The sequence below is a fragment of the Mauremys mutica genome, chromosome 2 (genome assembly GCF_020497125.1).
Source record: "Mauremys mutica isolate MM-2020 ecotype Southern chromosome 2, ASM2049712v1, whole genome shotgun sequence".
NCBI lineage: Eukaryota > Metazoa > Chordata > Testudines > Geoemydidae > Mauremys > Mauremys mutica.
In genome coordinates, this window is record NC_059073.1 from 190,482,639 (window position 1) to 190,493,926 (window position 11,288).

Genomic DNA, 11,288 nt, shown 5'->3' on the forward strand with positions numbered 1-11,288 from the left:
ATGACTGCATTTATTAAATTGAAGGCAAAAGTAATTGTGGACAGAACATTGCACCCATGAAAATGCTATCTGAAAACTTTGGCCAAAATGAATGTGTACAGGAATATTAGGAATATTACAGTTTAAATGAAGGAAGTGAACAATTAAGGCAGCATAGATATTTTAAGTACAGCAAATTGGAAATGGGAAATATTTGTTTTTGAAAAAAAGTCCCTTTGTTTGGAAAAAAAATTGAAATTCAGCATTGTCCATTTCTAATTTAAATATTCTCACAGTTCATAGGTGCTCTTAAATAGAATGTGTAATGAAATATTTTATTTCTGTACATTTATTTATATGAACTGTGAGGCCACTTGGATATTTATTTATATTCCCATAACTGTTCCCTTATGTATTTGGCTTTTGTCTTAATATAAGCTGAGTCTCAAAGCAGAATTATTAAAATATATGCACACTCTCAGCCCTTTACATTAGCCCTGAGCCTGGAAGCTGAGCCATGTGGAAAAACTTGCAGGATCAGGGCGTGATGATCCTGACGATTTATTTGTTGCCTGACGTAAGAAGACCACCTTCTCAAATAAAGTGGCAGGATTAGTTGCAAGTAGGGCTGTCAAGCAATTAAAAAAATTAATTGTGATTAATTGTACTGTTAATAACAAAATACCATTTATTTAAATATTTTGGATGTTTTCTACATTTTCAAATATACTGATTTCAATTGCAACAGAGAGTACAAAGTGTACAGATGGAGCATAACTTTAATACAGTGGTGGTCTAGTTTTAACAACAGATTTCAAAGCCCCTCTTAAGAAATGTGCACCCTGGCCACATTATTGGCACAAGTAGGCCAAAGTGGGTAAGATCTGAGGGGAGCCCTTCTTAATGTAGAGAAAGCTTATGTGACACCTTAAAAACACACACAAAGGCAGCATTGCCCATTCTTGCCATTTCATTGTGAGTCTTAAAATATTTAGGCCCAGCTTCATAAAGGGATTTCAGTTCCTAACTTCCATGGAAGGTCAGGAACTGAAATCCCTTGGTGGATCTGGGTTTGTGGGTTTTCCTGATGCCCCAGCACTTCATGGTTGTGAAGCGTGAAAAGGTGACCTGAGTTGAACAGTAAAGATTCAAAAACTCAGATGGCAAAGAATCCATTTTTAAATAGTGATTTTTCTAATCCCATTGCACCTGGGGGAGGGGGGACACTTCTTGATTTTTAAGCCTTTGGCTGTTAGCAGAAGGGGGCTGGGGACAGCACACAGGGGCTGAGTGGGGTAGGAAGAAGAGCGGGCAAATGGGCAAGCAGCAGCTGGTGATAAGGGGAGAGGGCAGGGTGACCAGACAGCAAGTGTAAACTATCGGGACGGGGGTGGGGGATAATATCAGCACTGTCCCTATTAAAATGGGGCCATCTGGTCACCCCAGGCGAGGGGGCTGCAGAGATGGGTGGAGGGGCTGGCCCCGTGGGGAACAACCCCCCGCACGGGCCTCGCGCGGGGAGACGGATTATCGTGATTTAAAAAAAAAAAAAAAAAAAAAAAGCTGCTCGCCCGGCTCCGCCCTCAACGCACACGCTGAGCCCGCCACGAGCGGCGCCTGTTTGGTATCCGCCCCCCCGGTACGGATCCTGCTCCTATTGGACGGCCGCGCTATTGCCATGACCAATGGGAGCGCCGCCACGGCCGGGCTTTCTACGGGGTATCCCAGAGCTGGGGATGGCGGCGCGCGCCCACTTGCCCGCCACTTTTTCTCTCTCTCTCTCCCTCCTCTCCCCCCCACGGATTCTGATTGGCTGCGCCTCTCCCCTCCATTCCCCCCTCCCCCCCTGCGCTCTCTGACGCTGAGTTGGTTGGTCGATTGGCTAAGGTAGGGCGGGACTGGAGCCCGCGAGACGAGAGTGGAACGCGCGGGGGAGACGGGTCGTAGCCGCGTGGGGGCGAACGTTTCGGGGAGACTTGCGGACACCCCGCCCCGCCCTGCCCTGCCCGCGCGGACTCTGCTGCGCGTGCTGCAAGTCCGCACTAGGGCGCCCTGCCGCGGGCTGCGCGCCGCGCCTGTTGCAGGGGGGTTGTGCCCGCGCGGGGCGGCGGGCAGAGCGGGCTGAAACGTGCTACGGTGCCAGCCCCTTAGTTAAATCGGTTCCGCCCCTCCCCCGTGCGTACCCGCTGAGACCGGTGGGAAGCTGTTTGGATTGCACAGGTGAGACCAGGCAGCAGCAGCAGCAGCTCCCCACGGGACATACATATGCAATAGGTAAGGGTGCCCGGGCCGGATTAACTTTTTGTGGGCCCGGTGCCACACATGTTTGTGGGCCCCCGTGGGGCGGGGGGCAGTGAGGCACAGCACGGAGAGAGCAGCCCCGCTCAGCGCGACCCAGCAGGAGGGCACTGTTTACAAACCTGCAGCTGCCAGACGCACACTGGCCTGTCCAGCCCCTTCCCCTTCAGGGTGGGCCTGCACCACGGCACCCCACCCTTATGCCCAGGGCCCCCTTGCCCAGAGACCTCCACTATAGATCTCTATGGCCCGCCCCCTCCCCTCCAGAGATCTCCCCTGCTGGCCTCCCCCCACAACTGCATATCATCCTGCACCACTCACCCAGTGCCCATAGACCATCCCCCTGCCCACCACCTTCCTCACAGTCCCACCATCACAGCTCCACAGCACCCCATATTCCTGAGGGGCTTCTGCACCAGAAAATTAAAAATTCTATGCACAATATTTTAAAATGGGAGTACATGGCAGTGGGGAGCACAGGCCACTGGTTGCGTGGAGGTGGGAGATTACCCTGCAGCCTCCACCCTGGGACAGGGACTTGGCAGTGAGGCTGCACCTGACACAGTGCAAGCGCCGGCCCTGCCCCCCTGTGCCAGGCGCACCAGGTGTGGGGGGATCCAGGTGGGGGTAAAAGAGTTCTCTGTGGGGCAATCTAGGTGTGGGTGGCTCTGGGAGATCTGGATGCACAGAAGCTCATTGAAGGGTTCCAGGTGCAGGGGCAATGGGATTCTGCAGGGGATCCAGGGGAAGGTGTTTGGGGCTCATCGGGGTGTGTGTGTCTAGGTGCAGGGGAGGTGCGGTTCATTTGGGTGGGGGTCCAGGTGGTTGGGGCTTTGGGGAGGGTGTCTAGGGGGTGCACATCAGGGTGGTACAGATGCAGGGGAGGTGGGGCTTGTCAGAGTGAGGGTTAACAGGGGAGCTCCAGCTTCTGCAAAGGGGATACCGCATGCTGGGCTTCAGCTTCCCCCCACCCCAGCTTCCCCCGTCCTCTTCTCTTCCCCATCATGATCCTCTACCCCTTCCCCACCGCTCCATCTCCTCTCCAGGCTTGGGGGGCAGGAGCGGAGCGGGTTGTGGGTAGCGGGAAGTAGAATGACCCGTCCCCAGCCCGCTCTGCTCTGCTCCCCGGCTCCTAGACTTTGGAGGAGGGGGGAAATGCCCCCAGCACTCATCGGTGGCGCAGCTAGGAGCTGGCGGAGAGGGCTGGGCCCGGGTTGCTCCACTTCCCGACACTCGGTGAGTGCAGGGTGGGCCTGACCCCTGCTGCAGTCACCTAGGATTCATAGCTCAGGGGAAGGGGCTTGCGGGAGAAGGGGCAGAGTGGGGGCAGGGCTGGGATGAGGTGGAGCAGGGGCGGGGGTAGCTTTCCTGGCTAGATTAGCTTTCCGGGGGATCGGGCTAGCTGGGGCCCCTTCTGACTCTGGGCCCGGAGCCATGGTAAACTTGGTACTGAAGGGTGCGTAAGGCCCTGAGCTTAGTGCCCCCATATCTAACCAGGATGAAATGGGAATAGGGGCCCAGCCCACATGATTTACCAGGCCCCCAAATTTCTTCCTCTGGGCCTTTCCATGGGTGTAGACTGCATACACCTGGCAATAACTGAATTTACAGTATGAATTTCCACCATTGAACTATAGACCCACTGCTTGTAACATATTGCACTTTATGAAATGTTCCTGAAATGTGTGTTCATTTAGTAAAGAGTGTCTGATATGTGTAATCTGACCTACTAGTGGCATCCTGTCTCTAAATGTGCTGTTTGTTCTGTTAGGCATAGGAAGCAAATTGCTTGCACCTTAATTCACAGATAGAACTAGATTACTAAAATATGTTGCTTGTGATGTGTATCATCAGTGTTCTAATCTCATTTATATTGTAAGTTTAAGAGCGTTGTATGGGCTTTACCCTGAAAGATGATGGTAAAAATTGCATTGTGGGATTCCATTGTGTCTCACTGATTTCTAATCTGGATGTGCAAATAAAAATGTTTGATTCCCTCCTCCCCAAATGGCAGGTTTGCAAACTCAGGCTAGGATGTGAGAATCAGGTTGGACTATTTCCATCTTGTGTATCATTACCAGTGACTCAGGTTCTGGAGCCCAGATTAAATGCTCAGTTATAAACATGCTCAATTTCTACTCCACAATCATTGATTTAAATTTACTGAACGTCACAATGCACTCTGAGGCCAAAGACCTAGAACCTGATCAATTTGAAACTATAACACATTGAAACAAACACAGTTCGTGGGGAGACTGAAGGACTAGAATTACTGGAGAAGAGGGTTGACTGGTGCAGGATAAGAGCTCTTTAAAAAGTCTTTTGAGATAATTGTGGATTTCCCAAACTGACGCACATGTGCCTGTACTGATACCATTAAGTCTAGGCTTTACCAAAATTAGCATTGCATGTGCCTAATAGGCACACTTCAAAGAGATGATAACTTTGAAAGTCAATCAAATACAATGTATGTGTATATATATTTTTCCAAATTTAGTGAAAGGCTCATTCCAGGCCATATTTTATCTCTCATACTTCAGCCACTTTTACTGTAGCTCTGTAAAAAGAAGTGCACCCTCAGTTTTAATTTAAAAACACCTGGAGGGATTTGTAAAACTAAAAGGTTCACTGGTGGACAGAAACAAAGCAATGGCAAGTTTTAATCTGAAAAGGTGAATTATTGGAAAGTTCTCTAGCATTTGCTATCGAGTAATACATGCTCTTAATTTTCATTTTTAAAAAAATCACAAACACCCTGTACTAAACTCTGCCCTATGCTTTCCAGTCTCTTCCCTTTTCCTCAGCCCACAAACTTTATGTATTTTCATCATTTCCACTAGTGTCATAGTAACAGATTCTTAATTCTGACAACTAAATACTTGTCTTAAGTAATACTCTATAGACTTCTCTCCAAGAAGGATTAACCATTGCTGACTTGTGTTTAGCTAATTCGCCTCATCTGGCCAGCTGTTACTCTGCAGTTCTCCTCTTAACCCCGCTCCCAGGGAGACCTGTTATAAGGAGCAGTCTGCAAGGAGAGAGAGAAAAGTCTGGATCCTAACGGTTTTATGCCATAAATGTTGTTGTTTTTTGTAGGAATGGTAAAGTATCCAGCCCAGCTAAGTGTCATACAGAGTCTGCTGGCTATCCCTCTGACTTAAAATAGTAATCAATTAATTAACTATACATTTATGAATTTAGAAGGGAGAAGGTAGCAAAAATATAATGTAGTGACTGAAATTAACTTTTTTCTTTGTAACTTAATGCAAAATCTTTTTCTGTTTCTTTCATCATAGATCATGCAGACACCTGTCTCTAGTGCTGTACACCTGAATGAATGGCAGAAGAATTACTTTGCGATTACCTCTGACACCTGTACACCAGGACAGAAGGCAGATGGATACCGTGCACAGATTCTGCACATTCAGTATGCATGGGCAAACTCTGAGATCTCCCAGGTCTGTGCTACCAACCTGTTCAAAAAATATGCAGAGAAATACTCTGCCATTATTGACTCTGACAACGCAGAGACTGGCTTGAATAACTACGCTGAAAACATTTTGACTTTGGCAAGATGTCAGCAAAATGACAGTGACAAGTGGCAGTCCTCCTTGACAACAAGTAATGTGTTTGAATTAAAGAGTGTTCAGGAGTTGATGCATGCTGGCAAAAAGTTCCAAAGCTCTCTGATGGCACCAGCAGATGCCTTTGTGGTAGTTGATAAGGAGGTCAGTGCCTCTGTTACTCCAGGTCTGCCTAAACTCAATGTGTGCAGCAGTGCTGTAGATACTGACCTCTGGGCTAACTCATCAAAATGTATAAGTCAGGGACCAGATATTCTTGAGAGTCTCTCATCTTTGAAATGTTTTCAAAGTAGTGTGCCTTCTGTGACCAAAACTACAGATATACTTCCTGCCTCCTCTGCCTCTTTAAATGAACTGCCTAATACAGGTTTCTATGCAAGTCCATTATTTGGAAACAACAAAGCAGCAAGTAGCAGTTCTGTGAAACCCGCAAGTCATTTTGAGATTGGACAGAATTTGTCTTTTTCTAATCACTCCTCTCTTCTGGCAGGGTCGGGAAATCCAGGAAAAAGGAAAACATTTTATAGCTCCAGTGATGAAAGCAACAGTACAACTTCCAGCCTTGCTTCTTCCAAGCCCTCCATTAGTACAGAAGCCAAGAACTTTGTAGGGAGTGGAAATGGGAGTGAAGAGAGCAATGATTTTAAAACGGCAAAAGAACAGCTCTGGGTAGACCAGCAAAAGAAATATCACAATCAGCCTCAACGCACACCAGTCTCATCCTATGGTGGTATTAAAAAATCTTTGGGAGCTGGAAGGTCTCGGGGTCCATTTGGAAAATTTGTCCCTCCGGTGCCAAGACAAGATGGGAATGAAAATGGAGGGCCGCAGTATAAACCTTATGGCGCTGGACCAACAGAGTCTTCATTTCCAGTGGATGAACGTTTGAAGAACATAGAACCAAAAATGATTGAACTTATTATGCACGAGATCATGGACCATGGACCTCCAGTGAACTGGGATGACATTGCTGGAGTAGACTTTGCTAAAGCAACTATAAAGGAGATAGTAGTCTGGCCTATGCTGAGACCAGACATCTTTACAGGGTTACGTGGTCCTCCCAAAGGAATTCTTCTCTTTGGCCCTCCTGGGACAGGTAAGACTCTTATAGGCAAGTGCATTGCGTGTCAATCAGGAGCTACTTTTTTTAGCATCAGTGCCTCTTCGCTGACCTCCAAGTGGGTAGGTGAGGGGGAAAAGATGGTTCGTGCACTGTTCACTGTGGCACGATGTCAGCAGCCAGCTGTGATTTTCATTGATGAAATCGATTCTCTCTTGTCTCAGCGTGGAGATGGGGAACATGAATCTTCTAGAAGAATAAAAACTGAATTTTTAGTCCAGTTGGATGGAGCAACAACCTCGTCTGAAGACCGTATTCTAGTGGTGGGAGCAACAAATCGGCCACAAGAAATTGATGAGGCTGCCCGAAGAAGACTGGTAAAAAGGCTGTACATCCCTCTTCCTGAAGCTTCAGCTAGGAAGCAGATTGTAACTCGTCTGATGTCAAAGGAGCACTGCTGTCTAAGAGAAGAGGAAGTTGAGCTCATAGTTAAAAAATCTGATGGATTTTCTGGGGCAGACATGACACAGCTGTGTCGAGAAGCTTCTTTAGGTCCTATCCGTAGCCTTCAGTCCATGGACATTGCAACCATCACACCCGAACAAGTTCGGCCTATTTCTTTTCTTGACTTTGACAGTGCTTTCAAAACTGTGCGACCCAGTGTGTCTTCAAAGGATCTGGAACTATATGAAAACTGGAACCAAACATTTGGCTGTGGAAGATAACTGCATCTGAATTGTTGTGCAGAAGTTTTTCTTTCTCTCTCTGTCTCACACATACCCACACTAAGATCAACAGTCATTTACAATGTTCAAGTTTTTTTTGTTATAACAATTCTTTGTAATAAAGCTATTTTAATAAATGTGATTAAATTCATTATTGGATTTTATGTTGCTTCCTTGCCCTGAGTTCTGAGAATGAAATGCACTTCAATGCAGAGAGTTTGCAGTAGGCTCTCAACCAGAGGATGTTGAAAAGGCCAAGACAATAACAGGGTTCAAAAAAGAACTAGATAAATTCATGGAGGATAGGTCCATCAGTGGCTATTAGCCGGGATGGTGTCCTTAGCCTCTGTTTGCCAGAAGCTGGGAATAGATCACTTGATGATTACCTGTTCTGTTCATTCCCTCTGGGACACCTGGCATTGGCCACTGTCGGAAGATGGACCTTTCGTCTGATCCATTCTTATTGCATTTAACCTCCACAATAGCTGGGAAGAGCAACCCACCCACATCAACCAATGGAGAGCATCCACAAAACAAAAAAACCCCAATATTATTTCTGTACAATGTTAATGATTGTTCTCGTTAATAATCTTATGCAGTACAGTATGCAAATCTGAGATACTGGACATACATGCTTTAACCGTACGAATGGTAATTTATGATGTTCATAAAGTATTTTGTTCTGTAACTATTCAAATACATTACAAAACAGTTTTCTCTGGTTCTGAGCCCGTGAACAGTTGCAGTAGTTCGGATCGTGCACCCATGCAGAATAACTTTGAAGTGAGGACTTGTGGAAGTATGGAGTCCGTATTAGCACATCATTGTAGGATTTCATCATAGTAACCAGAAGAATTCTGATTATAATATACTTTGTGGTGATTGAACAGAAAGGGGATGGTATTCTCATGTTTTGGTATGCTTTATTACACACTTGCTGTCTCCTAGTAAAAGGTATCAATTGGAATTTTTTTTTAAAAGGAGCATTTCTCTTGCGTAGCCTGTGATTAACTACAATATATGTATTTAATGTTTACAGTATCTCTCTGATTTATCTTCATTTGTTTTGGTATGAGTTTAATTTTAAGATACAAATTGTTTTAAGAAAGGAATTAAATGTAAAGTTCTTCAAACTGAGTTTTTGTTCTACATCATTGTGATAGTAGAAATTCTCTAAATATGGATAAATTACTGGTGATGCTTGGGTAAATTTTTAACGCCAACCTGGGACTTAATTATGCAGGGGTATGAGACTATAGAAAACATTGAGTTCAGAATAATTTTGAGATTTTTTTTTATTATTATTAAAGTTTTTCTTAGGGCTTGACTACACTTAAAACACTATAGCAGCACAGCTGCACCACTGTAGCACTTCAGGGTAGAACCTTTTTATGCCCAAGATCACTTTTTGAATCTAAGGGCAACCCAGGATCTCCCCCCCCCCAACCTTCTCAAAGCCCTGTCCTGCTCACTCTAGGCCCCCACCCCCATCCCTCACTCTCCCCCAACCTCACTCACTTTCGCCAGGCAGGAGCAGGGGGTTGGTGTTGGAGGTGGGGGGGTGCATGCTCGGGGCTGAGGCCGAGGGGTTGGTAGTATGGGAGGGGGCTCTGGGCTCAGCCTGGGGCAGGGGGTTGGAGTGCAGGAGGGGGTGCAGGGTGCGGGCTCTGGAAAGGCTCCAGGCTGGGGCACAGTGTTGGGGTGCAGGAGGAGGTACAGGGTGCTGGCTCTGGGAGGGAGGTAAGGCCTGGGGTTTGGGGTGCAAGAGGGGGTTCAGGGTGCAGAAGGGCTTTTGGGGTGCTGGCTCCGGAGGGGGCTCAGGGATGAGGAGTGGGGTGCAGCTTCCTGCTGGGCACCACTTATCTCCAGCCGCTCCCAGTCAGTGGTGGCTGCAGCAAGGCTAAGGCAGGCTCCCTGCCTACCCTGGCCCCACGCTGCTCCTGCGGTCGGTGGGTGGGTGGGGGCGGGTGGCACATGGCTCTGTATGCTGCCCATCTCTGCAAGCACCACCCTCGCAGCTCTCCAGGCCAATGTGAGCTGCAGGCACAGTGCTTGTAGGCAGGAGCAGCGTGCAGGGAGCCCCCTACCCTCCTGGGCCATAGAGCTGCACTGGCCGCTTTGGGGAGTGGTGTGGGGCCGGGATAGGCAGGGAGTCTGCCTTAGCTGCAGCCACACTATGCTGGAGATCGCAATTGACTGGGAGATCCTCTACGATCGACCTACACCAATGGGAGGGATTCTCCCATCGATGTAGATAATCCAGTTCCCCGGGAGGCGGAAGTCCAGTTGACAGAAGAATTCTTCCCTCTACCTAGCATTGTGTACATGGGGACTTAGGTTGGCTTAACTATGCCACTCGAGTGTGGATTTTTCACACTCTTGAGCGACGTAGTTTAAAAACCTAATTTTCTAGTGTAGACAGTCCTAAGAATCACTATTGATTGAAACATTAAAAATAGTTTAAAGAGAACTTACTGTTTGAGATTTTTTTTATGCAGATGTGTACATTATAGTATTCTAAGACGTATTCATAGATCTACGTCATTTTAAAAATACATTTTAAATAATTTCAAAATGCTCGTGGTCAGTTACGTATACTTCAGATAAATATGCTTCTGAATGTATTTTTGTTGCTGACAAAATATGATTCTATTATTGTTTGGATGAATGGAGTCAGAAGGTTCTTCATACAGACCTTCTCTGCCACTTTCTAGCACGCTAAATAAGAGAGGTGATAGAAAGATGTTCTACATATAGCATTTTGTTAATTTAAAAAAAATCATATGCATTTGCCCAACTCCTTTTTTGTCCTAAGCTGAGAGTTCCCTTTCTGAAATATTACAACTTCAACAGTGGGCTGAGGCTAGAGGAATACTGAATGTATGGACTGAAATTTTTCCCATGTATACATTTGCTTTATTGCAGAAGTTCCCAAACTTTTTGTAGTGTGGACCAAATGGAAAAGTAATAGTAAGAGCATTTTAATGTGTTTTGACTGTCTTTTCATGAATTTAGCAGCTGGAAATAAAGAATAGCCAGTATTGTGTGACCAGCTAACAATCTGTAGACCAAAGTTGAAGACCTCTGCTCTGTCATATTTAACAAGCATTTCCATTTGCCAAGAGCTTAGTCTAGACCAGTGGTTCTCAAAGCCGGTCCGCCGCTTGTTCAGGGAAAGCCCCTGGTGGGCCGGGCCGGTTTGTTTACCTGCTGCCTCCACAGGTTCGGCCGATCACAGCTCCCACTGGCCGTGGTTCACCGCTCCAGGCCAATGGGGGCTGCGGGAAGGGCGGCCAGCACATCCCTCGGCCTGTGCCGCTTCCGGTAAACAAACCGGCCTGGCCCACCAGGGGCTTTCCCTGAACAAGTGGCAGACCAGCTTTGAAAAGCACTGGTCTAGACAACCAAATTTAAGCTCATCTTTAAAAAAAACAAAAAAAAACAGCAACAAAGTTAGTGATTCTCTATATATCACACATTTAACAAAGCTGCCAGGAGGACCCCCTCATGCCCAAGCATCTGCTCATTTGCCCTGTTTAGCAAACATTTTCCATTCTGTTGTGGAGGAAAAGTAAATGGAAGCAATCATGGTCCTTTTCAAGTGCCTGTATGTATATTGTTGAAACAAATATGGAAAGGTAT

General features: G+C 46.7%; 1 protein-coding gene across 4 annotated transcripts; it reads left to right on the forward strand.

The window, feature by feature from the left end:
- Positions 1-1,778: 1,778 nt before the first annotated feature.
- On the forward strand, positions 1,779-8,641 carry FIGNL1 (fidgetin like 1). 4 transcript variants are annotated; one of them, XM_045002988.1, is made up of 3 exons: positions 1,983-2,253; positions 5,574-5,898; positions 6,352-8,641. In XM_045002988.1, exons 2-3 carry the CDS (start codon positions 5,577-5,579, stop codon positions 7,644-7,646), a joined length of 1,617 nt encoding a protein of 538 aa, XP_044858923.1. In that variant the 5' UTR covers positions 1,983-2,253; positions 5,574-5,576; the 3' UTR covers positions 7,647-8,641. The 4 variants fall into 4 exon arrangements, with proteins under 4 accessions (XP_044858922.1, XP_044858923.1, XP_044858920.1 ...); XM_045002987.1 differs by lacking the exon at positions 1,983-2,253 and adding an exon at positions 1,779-1,866 and having other exon boundaries at positions 5,574-8,641; XM_045002985.1 differs by having other exon boundaries at positions 5,574-8,641.
- The last annotated feature ends 2,647 nt before the right edge of the window (positions 8,642-11,288 follow it).